The 17,179-nt window shown below is 36.8% G+C and overlaps 1 protein-coding gene across 10 annotated transcripts in view; it reads left to right on the top strand.

Annotated features, from left to right (window-relative positions):
• The window catches only part of Abi1 (abl-interactor 1), an 81,272-nt gene that overhangs the window by 54,085 nt on the left and 10,008 nt on the right, over nt 1-17,179 (top strand). For 2 of the 10 annotated variants that reach the window (XM_087591581.1, XM_087591577.1), the window contains exons 4-8: nt 4,813-4,827; nt 5,535-5,635; nt 7,193-7,333; nt 10,872-10,972; nt 14,383-14,556. In XM_087591581.1, the coding sequence (XP_087447707.1) occupies nt 4,813-4,827; nt 5,535-5,635; nt 7,193-7,333; nt 10,872-10,972; nt 14,383-14,556 (532 nt within the window). 10 annotated transcript variants of the gene reach the window in all.

Here is a 17,179-nt window from a genome sequence, read left to right as displayed (position 1 = left end):
GTATATGGATGAGAACTTAGGTAGTTTTCTTTCTAATTACTAAAATATGCAGATACTTAAAAAAACAAACATCTCTTTTTACAAGAGTACTGTGGTAAGGTACATAGCATCCCTAATTTTACTGATCCCGTGCAAGTGTACACTTCTGAAAGGTACTAACATTGCTTTGGTTGCTGTTTTAAGTGTTTTGACCAAGATTTAAAAGAGTGGGTGGCTGGTATGAATGGTATATTTTAGAAACTGGTATGTTTTGGTAGAGTGCTTGCTTAGTATGACCATAACCCTGTATTTGATCCCAAGTACCACAGTGGTGGTACACTTGGCAGTCCTTGCACTCAAATTGTGAGTCAGGGGCATAGGAAGCTCAAGACCATTCTTGCTCATAGAGAGAATTTGAGGCTAGTCTGACATTAATATGAAGATGGTGTGTGTAAAATTATCTGTATATATACAAAATATATACGTACATAATTACTTTGTCCCTGGTCTTTTTACTGGTTGGTTTCTTGGGGGTTAGGGGTAATGACTTCTGTAAGAACTTCATTCTCTTATGTTACCTTTTTCGTACAGGATTATAGAGATGTGTGAAATTAAGAAATAATGTCAGCTGGGTGTGGCAGGTGCATTTTTGAATCCAAGGCTAGCCTGTCCTAGTGAGTGAGTTTTGGGCTAGCCAGGGTTATATACAGAGACCCTATCTCGAAAGAAATACTACTAGTTCCAGGAGGCAGAAGGAGTAGGATGACTACAGCTTAAAGGATGATTAAGCTTGTTCTGCACAGTGTGTTCCAAGTCAACTGGGCTGGACACTGAGACTCAACAAACAAAACACCCATCTAACCAACCCACCTGCTCCTTACAAAACTATAGAAATCTGGGCATTCATTAATGATAAATTCATAAATGATAATGACAATGATTAATGATTATGTACTGGCTGAAATTATGAGTCAGAAAATTAAATTTATTTTAAAATGTGCATTTTCACCATAGGCAACTCTACTACTCCCTGTAATTATTATTATTTTTGCCTTTGTATTTAGAAATTTAATTTCTTTTTTAATTAAAAATTTTCTTCATGCAATGTATTTTGATTAAAAATTTTTTCCTAATCTTAACTCTTCCTAGATAAAGTTTGATTTCTGAGCAGTGTGTTAAATTTGTGCTGTATTAAGAATCATGACACCTGATGTTTCCTCATGGTGTTTTTTGTCATTGAACTTCACTGTTTGGATATTTTTATAATTATAAATTTTAAATACTATATTAAAATAGATTAATACTTGTCTTGTAGCTAACACATTTTACATTCAAGGTTTTTGTACTCCTAAGATTAATATTCTATTTTATTTATAAATTTTAGTATTTTGATGTTTGGGTGAGATATACTTGGCCTTCCCTTAAATAGATTATGCACATTTAAATAGCATTTAAATGAATTTAATAGATTTCATGCAGAATAGTATATGGTGTCTATATTTTAATAGGAATTTGAAATAAAAAATAGCATAAAGTAAGTCTGGTTAGATTTTGGGGAACAGAATAAAATACTGATAGGAGAAACCCACTATGCAGAACCTAGAATATGCACATGAAGAACAACAACAAAAGATGATGATTTTTATGGGCAGCCACAATATTTCACAGTGAGCGTAGGGAAGGAAGGCTTGAATACTTAGTGGGGAAATGCAGAATTGTTTCTGGTAGTAGTAACAATGAACAGATATCTAAATTAATTTATAACTTACAGAGGATAGTTTCTTATATATATATTTAGTGTTTATGTGGAGGTCATGCAGAAAAGCAAGGAAGCAAGACAAAGACATTTTAAAGGTTAGAATTAGTTGGTGTTTTTTAAGGTAAAGCCTCAAAGGTTGATTGTTAGTTTCTGGTCAGTTATGGAGTTGAGTTTTAGTTTGTTTTGTAGTAACCCAGAACACCAGGGCTGTCTCAGCTTTAATGGTCTCCCAGTTATTGTTCTTAATTTTTTTCAGGTGTGTTTATCTTTGTATCTGAGTGTTTTGCATGTATATTTGTATACGTACCATGTGTGCAGACCATGTGGATACACAAAGTGAATGTACCATGTTTGTGTGCCATTTGTGTGGTGTACCCTGTGTATACTATATTCATGTGTGTGCTGTATGTATTGCATGTGTGTGTAGTGAGTTTATGTGTACCATGTGTGTATGTATATTGGATGTGTTTGGTCCCTGTGGAGATCAGAGCGGATAGAGATACAGTCTTCTTCTGTATGATGGTTGTGACATTTTGTATGTGGGTAATAGGACCTAACTCTGGGGCCTCTGCAGGGGCAACAAGAGCTCTTAACCATGGGACTGTCTCTCTAGCCCACCCCTTCTGATTATTACTATTATTATTTATTATTATTTTTAAGATTTATTTATTTATATGAGTAAACTGTAGCACAGCCTTACATGAATATTAATATGAGCGAGAGCTAATCAGTTACTTCAAAGAAAGAATTGGTCTCATTGATTTCTGAAGCTTACTGCTAGAAAAATAGAGTGGGCTCAAAGAAAATTCTGATGCTTTTAATTCCAGGTAAATGGTAAAATTTCTTATTCATAAATGTAAATGTTTAGAGCAAGAGAGATCTTAAGGAAATAGTAAAATCTTATTTTGTTTGGGGACATTTTAAATAGACATTTCATGTAAGTATTTCAGTTGCTAACTGTTATATTTTGAGATTTAAGAGGCAGAGATTAATTTTATAATACTCCTTCTTTGGAACACAGTCACATGCACAAACTGTTTAGTAGAGAAAGCTGAGCTTGAATAAAGGTTGAAAGTTAGGAAGTTGTATAGTTGCAGGGTTCAAGTTTAGTTTAGTTCTATTGTTCTTTAATTTGAGAACAGCTTACATACAAATGCTGAGGGTTTTAAAAATATTTTATTTGTCTTTGTTCTTTCAGTTGAAAGAAATGAAGATGTAAGAATGTACTTAGAACACTTTTTTGCACAATTAAAATGTTATATTATTATGAAATACTGTATGCACATGTATATGGTACGTATGTAGTCATCATATACATAGATCATACAATACACTAGTATGTCTTATTAAGGATTTATTATTAGTTAAATGTAGTACTTCACATCAAGGTGTGATTAGGTAGGGTTCCAGACAGTGTTCTCAGATGGCAGTTTAAACAAACAAATACCAAAGTTGTAGCACAGTTGTATAACTGAGAAGATAATCTGAATTCTTTCATAAGGTTTTATTTAATGTTGCTGTTGGGGTCATTGAAAAATGGTAGATAAGGTGTGAGAACAGCAGATGTTATTGATAGAAATAGAAATCTCCAAACTTTATAAACAAACTATAGAAATGGGAATTCTTTTTCTTAATGACCTAGTGTAAGAGATTGACACTACAGGTCGTGCATGCACATTGTTTTAGGTGTGTTAGCTGGTCATCTCTCACAGAAGCAGCCTTTAAGAGTTTTTATTTAGAGTTTTCACTGAACTGCTCAATAAAAACATAGCAACATATATCTTCCTAATAGTGTAGGCTTGCTGAAGACTTCAGTAGTCTAGATAAGAGAATTCTCAAACTCTTTATTCTTTCTGTAGTCAGAATTTGGCCAACCTACAAGTGGATGCTTGCTTTTCCTATATTTTTGCTTTTTAAAGGCTACTTTTATTCTTTGTTAGTTTTATGCACACACATATATTATCTTATTCATAACACAACACCCATAATTTTGTTTTTGAGGTAGGATTGTATGGTCCCAAAACTGGCCTTGAACTTGTATGTAGTGGATCATTTGCCCCCACCTCCCACATTCTGGATTTTCAGGAGTTCTACTGCCATACTTGGGTTAAGGCACGCTGAGAATGAAGCCCAGTGTTGATGCACTTCAGGGCTCTGCAAACTGAGCTACATTCCCAGGGTTTTGGGTTTAGTTTTTAAACACTGAGGTGCAAGGCTGAATCCTTTCCTGAACTTGAAATCAACTTATGAATTTTTATTTTTATTTTTATTTTTCCGAGTCAGAGTCTTACTATGTGGCTCTGGCTGGCTTGGAACTCATTACATAGACTAGGTTATGCAGAGATCTGCCTATCTGTCTCCTAAGACCTGGAATTAAATCTGTCACCCTCAGCTACAGATTTTGTTTTTATTTTTAATTATCTGTAAACGTGTGTATGTGAAGGGATGTGCATGTGAGTGCAGTGTTTGTAGAGGCCAGAAAGGGCATTTGATGTCTTATAACTGAAGTTACAGATAGTCATGAGATGCCTGACATGGGTGCTGGATGCTGTCGACTGCAAAAGCCATTACATACTTTGGGGACACCTTCCCAACTCTGCTTCATCCCTGATTGAGTTGGATTAGATCCATGGGTTAAATGCTTACCTGAGATTGGCTTACTTAATTGGTAATTTCCTTACGAATTAACTTCTTTTTAGAAGTACATGTTAGACAGGAGCCAGCAGTCCCAGCTCTCTGGGAGACTGAGGCAAGAGAATCAACCATAAACTCCAGGCTTTGTCTGGGTCATAAAGTCAGCTCAAGGCCAGTCTGTGAAACGTAGTGGCGGGTTGTAGCTAGCTCATTGGTAGAATGCTTGACCAACATTTACAGCCCTGAGTACTAGTACTGAGGGAAAAACAAGTGTAACATACAAACATTTATTTCTCTAGTTCCTCTAGATAACTTTTAAAGTGTATTTCAAATAGAGTTAGATAAAACCTTGTTAACATAAATTCAGTAATATAAATTGTCAAGCTGTCCTAGAATTAATTTCTACTTTTTCCCCCTTTTTTGTTTTTGCCAACAAAAAGTGGCTAAAAGCCAAGGTAAGAGACACTGCTTATCATTTGATCCACAGTACTTTCTCTATGTGACAGAGGCTGCAGAGCCACTAAACTATGAAAACTCCTGTCTGTCTGCTTTTCCCTGTAGGATTTACGTAGATTAAGTATGCTCAAACTTAGATCACATCAGCAGCGTTTAGCTTGGCTGTGTTAATATATCCTAGCTATATTGATGTTTGCACGTTAGGGACGTTAATTGTTCTAACAGGTACGGCTTTTGCTCCTGTGTTTTACAGTTGCTTTGCTCCCATTGACTTACAGTTAGGCTTCCCAGACGTCACATGTGATCTTATTGCTGAATTATTAGGATAAAAATTATATTTGCAATGAGTGTTTTAGCAGATTGACAGCTTTGTGGTTTGCTTTTATGCACACATAATGCATATATAAATGTTTATTCAAACATTTTAACTCTGATTCTTGAATAAGTTTGATATCAATGAACATGTCTAACAATAAGATATAAAATGTAGCAATCTTGTATTTTGTATAAATTGATATGAATAGCACAAAATATGATGAGAAGAACTGAGCATAGGTGGCTTTTAAACTTTTAAAATGTAATACCAAACTCTATTAGAACTGTCTGGGAATCCTTACTTCACATTCTGATATTAAGAAAAAGACATCATGTTAAAACATCAAGAACAAGTTGATGCAGAAATAAAATTTTTCTTTCCACATTTTAGCACGGAAATAACCAGCCTGCAAGAACTGGCACATTGTCGAGAACAAATCCTCCCACGCAGAAACCACCAAGCCCTCCTGTGTCAGGCCGAGGAACTTTGGGGTACAAATTCAACTGTATTCTACAAAGAATTCCTGAGACTTGAGTGCATGTTTTCTTGTTTTTGAATTTGCTCTTGTGGAACTACCCTTTAAATTCGTGTGTGCGGTGTGTGTGTGTGTTGAAGTTTCACCCTCAGGAAAGTTGATCACCTCCTTTAAGACAGGTTCTCTCATTGGCCTGAAACTCACCCAGGAAGCTAGATTGCTGCTAAGCCCCAAAGTTGCCTGTTTCCCCCTCCTTAGCTTTGGAATTATACGAGTCATGCCAGGAATTAATGATCTTTTATATATGGATAAATGCATATCCTTTATTTATACATATAAAAATGTAGAGGGCTGGAGAGATGGCTCAGCCGTTAAGAGCACTGACTGCTCTTTCAGAGGTCCTGAGTTCAATTCCCAGCAACCACATGGTGGCTCACAACCATCTAATGGGATCCAATGCCCTCTTCTGGCATAAAGGGGTACATGCAGACAGAACATTCCTATTTTTTTTTACAAAAATTTTACACACACACACACACACACACACACACACACACACACACACACACACACAAACGAATGTAAATCTGCCTTATGCTTTATCTTAAATGGATTGACCAGTGGGATCCTTATAGTGCTTCCACTCACATGTGTAGTATTTATGTTGTGGGTCATTGAGTAAGTGGTGTGCTCCGTGTAGTTCAGCTTAGTAGTCTCCATCTTCTCTTTTTCCTATTCCATGGCTTAGGACTCTGCCTGAGTGGCTCTAACTGCTCAGCTACTCAGTGGCCTTTTTGCACCAGAGTACCTTGATGGAAAGCTGGAAAAGATGGTGGTGACTTCTGGTGGTACTAATTGTATCAATAATTTTTAAGGTGTTTGTGAAGGATTAGTTACTTGGAAGTTCCATATTAGATTTCTTGCTTTTGTGGAGGGTGTTAGTCAGCAGCCAGCCATGCTCCCCTCTTCCCCAAAAGGCTTGTGAGTGACTGAATTGGGAATAATGTATATTTTAATATTCTATATTATTGAGCATTATAACCATTATTTTTAGTATAATATTAGAACATTAAATGACTCTTTCCAATAATTTTCGTAACAAATTTCAATTTTTATGTTAAAACGTCAGAATTTTAATATGTCACTAGTAATTACTGTTAAAAACTTTTTTTTTTGTCCTTAGAGAGTGTGTATTGTGTAACTTGTGCTACCTTATGCTTTGTGTAGGTCAGAGACAATTCTGTGGTGTCGTGAGTGAATGCGTTACCATTTGTATGTACAGTATCCCTCTCCCCTGGTAAATGGGTTCTAGGGATTGAACTAATGTCTCTAGACTTGGGTGGCAAGCACCTTTACCTCCCTGAACCATCTTGCCAGTCTTTACTTTTTTAAATTAAAATTGGAAAAAAAAAAGTTCTGTGTGTGTGTGTGTGTGTATGAGAAAGAGAGAGAGAGAGAGAGAGAGAGAGAGAGAGAGAGAGAGAGAGAGAGAGAGAGAGAGATTTTTGCAAATTTTGGGGAGTGATGTTTGTCTTTCTTATTCATTATCCCTCCTTCTGTTCTTCGTTGTTAGGCGGAATACCCCTTACAAAACCCTAGAGCCTGTTAAGCCTCCCACAGTTCCTAATGACTACATGACTAGTCCTGCGAGGCTTGGAAGCCAGCATAGTCCAGGCAGGACGGCTTCTTTAAATCAGAGACCAAGGACGCATAGGTAAGGCTTCCGCCTGAACATCTGAGCTCTGAAAGTGTGTGCTGCTGATTGCTGAGGGACGATTTCTAAAGATACAGATACAAGTTAGGTGTTACTTTAATGCTAATAGTGAATGTAAAAGGGGAGGGCATCATTCTTCGTATTTCTAATTTTAGTGTATGTGCTGCTGAAGCGAGCACCATTCTTTGTATTTCTGATCCCATCAAATTTCAGTTTTTCTTTTGAGGTTTTTTTTTTTTAATTTGTGTATACTGTATGCAGATCATATTTCTTATTTTTGACAGAGATACAAGTACATGTTGGGATTACAACTAAAGAGTGCTTTTTAGAGGCTAAAGATGTAAAAGTTGGCATAGTGCTTGCCTTAACATACAGGAAGCTCTGGGTTTGATCCCCAGCACCATACAAACCAGGCATGATGGTGCACATCTGCAGTTACAGCACTTGGGAGATGGAGGCAGGAGGATCTGAAGTTCAGGGTTATCCTTAGCTACTTAGTGAATTTGAGGCCAGCCTGTGATATATGAAACCCTGTCTCAAAAGCAGAGCCCAAACCAAAAGCAAACAGAAAACCCCCAAACAAAGCTTAAAATTGTTTTGCTCTCTTAAATTTGCATATAATGTATTCAGAAATTTTGGAACAAAAGTGTTTTAGTAGTAACCCAGTTCTATCACCTTCTCCACCCTCCTCACCCAAGAATGCTTTTTAACACATCTTTAAATGTTGTAAGGTAGGGCTAGGGTTTTTATGGCTCAGTGGTAGGATATATTCTTAGTGTGAATGAGACTGCTAGGTTCATTTACCAGGAACTCCTGCTCATTAGGAAGGGCACAGGGAACAATACTCTTAAATGCTCTTGGACAGAGGGTTAAGTAGAGGTAGTAATAGCTTAATCTTGTTCCACCACTAGTTATTTAAAATGAGTGTGTCAAACTAGTCAGAAACAAGTTTTGTTTTTTTTTCCAAGCTTATTGTGTTGAAATACTAACACCTATTTTTAAAATGTATTTCTAGAATGTCAATATGTCAGGATTTTGGAAAAATTTAATCATTGTTGCAAATTTAGCACCATGACAGCCACAGATGACATGTAAATCAACGAACAAAGCTATGGTCTAGTAAAATCTTACATATGGTACTAAAATTTGAATTTCATATAATTTTAATGTTTTGCAAAAATACTGTTCTTCTTTTGAGTTTTCACTATTAACAAAAAGTTAGGTCATAGGCAAAAATTGGACTGTTGTCTAGTTTTAGCCCACACAGTATAATTTGCCACCTCTTATGCCTATTTTAGATAAAAAGCGCCTAAGTCAGTAATTACAGAAGAACTTAAATGTACAAATATTCCTATGTCTGACATAAAGCTGAGTAGATTTCCTGACTTGAATGAGTTGACAATTTCATATTTAAGCCCATGTTCTATTAGTGGGTCTTTTTATTAAAATGTGATAATTTAATTTTAAATTAATCATTGGAAAATAGAATAAAAATCTTACACAGGCACTATAAATCTTTGCCTTACTGAGTTTGTGTGCAAATCCAGCAAACAGTATTGCTTTTAAAATACAGTATAAGCTAGGCACTGTGGCATATACTTAGAAGGCTAGAGGATCCTTTGAGATCAGGAGTTTGAAACTAGCCTGGGCAACACAGTGAGGGGCAGGTATGCTAGACAGCAATTACTCTCAGGTAGAAGGACTTGGCTTGGAGGAAGTTGAATAGTTTCTTAGTAGTAGTGAAACCTACCTTTAAACTGTTTTCTATTCTTTTGCTCATTGCCTTAGTTACCATTCTATTTCTGTGAAGAGACACCATGATCAAGGCAACTTTTATAAAGAAAACGTTTAATTGGTGCCTGGTTAAAGTTTCTGAGGTTGAGTCCATTATCATCAGGGCAGGAAGCATGGTGGCATGCAGGCAGACATGGTACTGGAGAAGTAGCTGAGAGTTCTACAGCCAGATCTACAGGCAACAGGAAGAGGCTGCCTCAGACTCTCCTCTCAGTGACACACTCCAAGGCTACACCTACTGATTCATCTCAAATAGTGCTACTTCCTCATGACCAAGCAGTCAAATATATGAGTCTGTGGCGGCCATTCTTACTCAGATCATCACACTCATTTCCCAGAAAATTCCTTATCACTTAATCTTCAATTTGTCTTTATGTATTTTATATTTGTTTGTTGGTTTGCTTTTGAGGCAAGGTATGTAGCCCTGGCAGGTCTTGAACTTGGCTTTATAGACCATGCTTCAAACTGATAGGGACCTACCTGCCTCTGCTTTCCCAGTTCTGGGTGTGAAGGTGTACACCCCTGTACTCAACTTATTTATGTTTTGGAAACATGGCTTTGCTGTATAGGCCAGACTGACCTAGACGGTGTCATATTCTTTCATTGGCCTCCTAAATGCAGGGATTACAGCTGTGTGCCACCGTGCCCTTTTATTTTTCTTTCAGATAGGGAGAAATTGTTTTTCTTTCTGGTTTTCTTGATTTTCAGACAAGGATCCATCCCCTCTCCCATTGTTTTGTACTTTTGTTTTCATATTACCTGTTGCACTAACTCTTGAGTTTGTTTTCTCATGTTCTACTATAGAGTTTTATGAGGGTATGGGTCACTAATCCTTTCTGAGGAACAAGGAGGTTGTCGTAGTTAGGGTTCTACTGATATGAACAAACACCATGACCAAGGCAACTCTTATAAGGATAGCATTTATTTAGGGCTGGCTGACAGGTTCAGAGGTTTACTCCATTATCATCAAGACAGGAACATGGTGGCATCCAGGCAAGCATAGTACAGGAGGAACTGAGAGTTCTACATCTTCATCTGGAGGCTGCTATCAGAATACTGGTTTCCAGGCCACTAGGGTGAGGGTCTTAAAGCCCACACCCACGGTGACACACCTACTCCAACAGGGCCACACACTCTAATAGTGGCACTCCCTGGGCTGAGCATATACAACCATCACAGAGGGAAACAAGGTTATGTATGCCAGACTCAAGAACCTCTAGACTCAGCCAGTGCTGACTGAAACTGTCGTGTGCCACCACAGCAGGCTCTTATGCTCTTAGTCACAGAAGGCTTGACACTGGTATTTATAACTCACTGTACTGTGAGACTTCACTGCTCAAGACGTTTCTTAAAGCTATAATTACCATTTTAAGACAAGGTCCCCGGCTAGCTTTGAACACATAAAGATCCATCTGTATCTGCTTTCAGAGTGCTGGGAGTAAAAGTCAGGTAGGGTTCGAGTACTAAGCTAGTTACTAGTTTTTAGAGTTCTAGAAGAACAATGTAACTCAAGAACCATTTTAATAGAGTAAAGGTTTATAACCAAGTTAATTAATGAGTGTTTAGTAGCCCCTCTATGATTAATCTTTTAAAAAACCAGTCTGGGGGCTGGGGATTTAGCTCAGTGGTAGAGCGCTTACCTAGGAAGCGCAAGGCCCTGGGTTCGGTCCCCAGCTCCGAAAAAAAAAAAAACCAAAAAAACCAGTCTGTAAAAATGATTTTCCAATGCTTTTCTTCTTTGCAGTGGGAGTAGTGGAGGAAGCGGAAGCCGGGAAAACAGTGGGAGCAGCAGCATTGGTATTCCCATTGCTGTGCCCACACCCTCCCCGCCCACTGCGGGCCCAGGTATGGTCGCTAGTGCTCTCGCTTCCCTCTGTGATGTCTGTTAACTTTATTATGGAGGCTCAAACAGTCTATGCATATTGAACTAAATTAGCTATGAGATTGTGGCTATTCCTATATTAAAAACAAATATAAAAATACGCTATTTCTAGGTTAATTTTCACAAAGTTGTTGGAGTTTTACAATCTCTATGTGTGGTACAGAGAAATAACTTTGCTAAGTCAGTTTTGGCCATTTTGTTTTAGTAAATCTTGTCTTTATAATAGTTTATGATGTTTATTATTTCAAAAGCAAACCATATTGCATGATATTTCATTCAGGTCAGTATTGCTAAACTAATATATTTGTGGCTTCCTATTTATGTATAAGATTCAGTACCTATTTTAGTGAAATGCAGTGACTGTAAGGTGAGATTTAAAAATAGGAAAATTTATTTTACCTTTTTAAAAAGTGTGTAAATTTAAGGTATTCTGGGAGAACATTCAGTTATCCCTTTGGAATTTAGCTAGTGAAACGTAGACTTTTTTTCAGATGGGTTAGAACCAGTGCAAGCTGCCTAGAAATAAAATGTGTATATTAAAAACCACACATTTGAAAGGTAATCATAATGAAAAGAATTAGAGGAAAATAATCTTACTTATCAAATGTATTGTTTAAGGAAAATGATCTGATTATAAACACAGACTAATTTTGTGGGTACTGCATTTATAAACTCATTTGAACACGTTTTATATACAGATGTTTCTTATTTTGTTTACCTTCTAATACGTAGTATTTCCCTGCCATTTTGAAAGTTTTAGTTCTGTTTTTACACTCTGATCTAAGTCATAAACTGTTTTGTTAGAAAACATTGTGTCTGGCTCCCTGGAGCTCAGCTTCTCCCAGTGAGTGTTGCTTATGAGACTATGTAGGCGCTGGGGAATCATTAGTTATATTTTACATATCTGCAGCGTACTCCTGTAGCTGACAGATTACAGTTGTTACAGTTGTTGGGCTATAGATGGTACTAGTAAAAGTTAAATCTAATCATTACTAATTTCTTTTGGTGAAAGACCTTTGAACTTAACACTGTAAGAACACGGAGAAGACTCTCTACTACAATACAGCATGGTTCTGTGTATGATTTATGGCCAACCAACTTAACGAGATTTTTATTTGTAATTTGTTTAGATTGATGAAAACTAGCAACTATCACATTCAGTCAGAGGACTGGGGTGAAGGTAGAGACAGGAAGTGGAACATGGAAAGGAAATAGAGTGTGATTGGGATGCTCTGATGCTTTGGATTATTCTTTCAAAAGTTTTGATGCAGCCTAGGTTTTAAGTTGGCTGACAGTACTATGAAATAAATGTCAGTAGGATGCGTTCAAATTGTCTTCAAGTTGGGAAGGACTAGACTATAAAGAATTGTAGGGGTTGGGGATTTAGCTCAGTGGTAGAGTGCTTGCCTAGCAAGCGCAAGGCCCTGGGTTCAGTCCCCAGCTCCGATAAAAAGAAAAGAAAGAAAAAAAAAATTGTAGATTCAGGCTGGGCGGTGGTGGCATACATCTTTAATCCCAACATTTAGGAGGCAGAGCTAGGCGGATCTCTGTGAGTTCAAGGCCAGTCTGGTTGATGTTACACAGAGAAACCCTGTCTTAGCTTCCCCCTACCTCCCAAATCCACATTCAGTTTAGAAGTACACAATACTTAGGATAAATGGTGAGGTGTCTCTTACAATAATTAATTTAGGTGACATTAAACTGAAAATATTTTTACATTTTTTTCAAAACATTTATATAATACTGAGGAAAAAGGAGAGGGAAGGAGATAATACAAAATCCCATGAATGTAGAAGTCACTGAAAGAAAGTCTGTGAGAATGAAATGCTCTCAGCCTACTTAGTAGCTGGCAGACGATTGTTAAAGCCACAGTGAGATGCTATTGTTGAGTTCACTGGATGAAAATGTAGACAGTCATCTTTGCTTGCCAGCCTTGCTGTGGGGGCATGTGGACCTGGGTCCACACTGATGGTGCGTCTTGTTGAAATGCTCCCTCCTGATACTAACACCTCTGTTGCTTACTCGTCAAGGTAAGCCAGCAGCTGCTCTGGTTTATCAGTGTCAGACTTAGATACTAACATGAGAGTACTAGTTCTCGGAACACTAGTTCTTGGAAAAGTCTCTGCTTAGGTTTGTGAGCTCAAAGCTATTACTTGTCTTTTTCATTCCCATTCTGTCAGAAGTTTTTTTCTAGAGGCTCTGTGAAGTCTTTGTGCACTTGTGTATTAACTCATCTTAAAGCTGTGTCAGTTTGAGTTTGAATGTGGTCATTACATAGAGGTATAACCCACTCACTCCAGGCACACCTAAGTTTTAATTTTTAGGAGTGGACTTAAAGAAAAAAATGTTTTCTAACTACTTATTTAGAGCAATGACTTTCAGAGCATCGGTCATCAACATGGAGGAACTGTAGAAATTTCAGTTCTCAGACTCCATCCTAGACCTACTTTGTTAATATCTCTGGATAGGACCCAGAAACTTCAAACTCTCAAGGGGAGATTGTCATCAGTGCTGAAGCTTAAAAATAGTTATCCGAGGGAAATTCAGGAACTATATTTAGCAGTGTTCATTCATAAAAAGTCATATTCTAGTAGTGTTAAGAATAGTACCTAAATACAACCTAAATAATTAATAACAGCCATTATTAACAGTTATAAAATCAGAAAAATATACTTAACAGTTTAAATTTTATTGTTTACGTTATTAATACTTAACCTGGGTTTTTTAGCCTGATAGAATTTTGAATCAGATTTTCAGGAGAGGAAGTTGCTTAGGTAGCAGTCCTGAATGACCCACAGCCAGCAGCTGGGGCCTTCCACAGCCTGCCTGAGTGCTCATTTTGTTGGAGCTAGTGTACATGCAAAAGCTATACAGTTGTCATTTATTCCCTCAGATGGTTGATTCTTGGATACCCCACCTTCAATAGATAGAGAATCCGTAAAAACTCAGGTTCCTTATATAATAAAATGGTGTGGAACTTGCAGACAACTTACACATATATTTCTTATCATATATTTCAAGTTATCCCTGTGTTACTTATCATACCAATACAGTGTAAGTGGTCTGAATAGTTGTTCCTGTGCATTGTGTAGAGAACATTCTGAAATGCACCTGTGGGTTACATGCAGCGTTAGTAAATAGCATTTGGGACTGTGGTTATTGCAAAGGATTAATAATGCTCACCGGTCACTTTTGTAGGTCTTCATACTAGCTGTCCTCTTGTTTGTAAACTTTAGAAGTGGAGATAATTTGATTTTCACTTTCTTCCTTCCTTATTTCATGTCTGGGCATTAGAAAGCAGTAACTCCCTGTCCTGCCACTGTGGGTATTTGTAATGCTGTCTTGGTTGCCTTTGACTAATGCTTTTCAGCAGCCCCTGGCGCAGCTCCTGGTTCCCAGTATGGCACAATGACCAGGCAGATTTCTCGACACAACTCTACCACTTCTTCGACATCTTCTGGTGGATATAGACGAACTCCCTCTGTGACTGCGCAATTCTCTGCTCAGCCTCATGTTAATGGAGGTCCACTTTATTCTCAAAATTCAAGTAAGCTTGTGTTTGCAGGCATACAGCAATAGTGGAGCTCCTTTTGAAGGAAATTATTTTAAACTGTTATTCTTGACTGTGATAGACAACAATTTAAATCATGCTATTTCATGTTTGGTTTTGCTTTAGAATGTTAATCCTTGAATAACCATTTTAAATGTAACTGCTTATTTATTACTTATTCTCCAGGGTTCATTTGCGTGTACTTAATCTACCAAAATTCAACAGATACTTCAATGTGCTATTAGTATTACTACAGTGTAATTTCAACTAAACAATCTTAAATTTTATTGGCTTGATTCTGATGGTTCAGTAATGGTCCAAGGCCACAAACACACAGGATTTTTAAAAAAAATTTAATGAAAAGAAATTGCTGGCTATCACTTCTAAGGTTGTGAGTGCTTTTTTTTTTTTTTTTGTGAGCGCTTTTAAAATGCTTTCAAATGAAAACATTTACAATGCCTGCTTACTTTTCTGTCTGAATAATTCTAACAGGTGGGGGCGATTTTCTTTTGATTTCCTTCTGTTTACTTCAAAATACACACCTCAGTACTAATTACAGCCAGTGTCTAAAAATTTTACAGGAAATAGAAAAGGTTTGAATATCTGAGGAGAATCATTGAGTTCACTTTCCATGCTAAATCTAGAAGGGAAATAGTTTGAAATAAGCCTATTGTCTAGTATTTTTGTCATGAAATATTGGATGTGGCTGACAGGTTTTTCTATGGCAGCTTCTTTTTAAGTGTTTCTAGAACTGAATGTTCCATAAAAATAATGATGACTATGCTACATTTACATGGGAATTTGCTTGGTGTGTGTGTATATATATATATATATATATATATATATATATATATATATATATATATAATTGTTTTTAAAAGACAAGGCTTTACTTTATAGCCCTAACTGGCCTGGTACTACTTAAGTTATACTGGCCTTAAACTTTCAGCCCTCCTGCTTATTGGGATGACAGGCAAACACCACTATGCCTAACTTAAGGAGAAGATATTGTTTGTCTTTTGTTTAAAATTTTGAGTTACAGAGTAATTGGGTTATAGCAAATTGAAAACCACTTTTTCTTAAATGTCTATATTCACAGACAACCTCAGATTTATACACCTTTTTTTCCAGACCAGAATTGTCATTCAGGTTACTATGAAATATTAAACTATTGCCTGCTCTCTCCTTGGCAGCCAGTTGATATTGAGCCTCAGTGTCTGAATGTCGTATAACTCAGTCGTTTAGGCTTTTGCTTTTTTTTTTTTTTTTTTTTTTTTTTTTTGAGGTAGTTCATTTTGGAACTCACTGTGGAGTTCAGGCTGACCTTGAACGCTGCCTCCTGAAGCCTATTAAAGGCATATACAATCAAGACAAATTAGTTGTTTAGCCCACTAATTTCATTAACTTTCTTTTCATATTCTGCTTTTTATGATCCCATCTTAGTGGTCATTATCTCCCCCCCCCCCACACACACACACTTTGTCTTTCAATTTATTCTGCAAATAGGGTTTTTATTTCACCAACCTACACTTGCCTAGTTTCACAAATGTCTGTGGGTACTTCTTAGTGAATATCAGTATTCTTTTTGAAACTGGGAAGGAAACTTAGCCTCGGGTGTAAAGCATATTTTGTTTTATCCATTTCTCCTTCAGTAGGAGCTGCTGGTGAAGTTTACTGGTACGTGGCTGTGTTTAGTGCTGTGATGTGCACTGCTCCTCTCAGCACATGTGCTGGTGAAGAGCATCTTCATAGTACATCTCCTGTCTCTTCTCCCACAACTAACGAGCATGACTGGTCACTAAGGGTTCTTCCTTGAAATTATTGTGACTAATGGGAGGCTTTTTTGTTTGTTTTAAAATCAATACCCTCTAACCCTTTAACAAGTCGTCTCTGTAACAGAATGAAAGACCAGTTTCTGCTAGTAAACTGAATGCTGTTTTTAGATCTATATGAAATATCAGAGCATATATATTTCTCTAACCAACAAATTTGTACCTTGGATTAAAATGATAAATTGGATGAAATTATCTTAGGGACCAATAAAGTTGTTTTACTTGGTTAATGTAACATCACTTACTGGTGATCACTGGGAAGCAGAGTCTTTCCATTTAAACCCCTTGACTTGTTCTGTGTCATTTTTAGCAGTCACTGTCTTGTTAAAGTGAGACAAAGTAAGCATATCTTTGTGTCAGCCTTTCTTATATTTGCTAGTCACAGGAACCTTTGATGCCAGTTTCCTACAAAGTATTTCCTGAAAAAGGCTGTGCATACTTTAAGCTAGCCAGTAACTGGCTGCATTATATTAATCAGGAACTAATAAAGTGCAGATAATGTACATTTTGACTGATTAGTGATTAAGTTTCCTTTTTCAGTATCCATTAAAAGACCATATTTGACAACTTCCCCTCAGAAACTGAAAAATTAATCACTAGATACATGGAGCATTCTTGTCCCTTAGTAAATTTAGGGTTGATTTCTTACAAATAAAGTTGGCAACTTAAAAAAGTAACAAATGTTACTTTGTAAGAAAGTGTTTCCCAGAGAAGTATGTAAATGTAGATATACATTCTTTAAAAGAAATTCATGGTTAATGTATTGATTTATCTACATATGTATACAT

The sequence above is a fragment of the Rattus norvegicus genome, chromosome 17 (genome assembly GCF_021556685.1).
Source record: "Rattus norvegicus strain SHRSP/BbbUtx chromosome 17, alternate assembly SHRSP_T2T, whole genome shotgun sequence".
Taxonomy (NCBI): Eukaryota; Metazoa; Chordata; class Mammalia; order Rodentia; family Muridae; genus Rattus; species Rattus norvegicus.
Note: the sequence above shows the minus strand (reverse complement) of the source record. Positions and strands in the feature narration are given on the sequence as shown.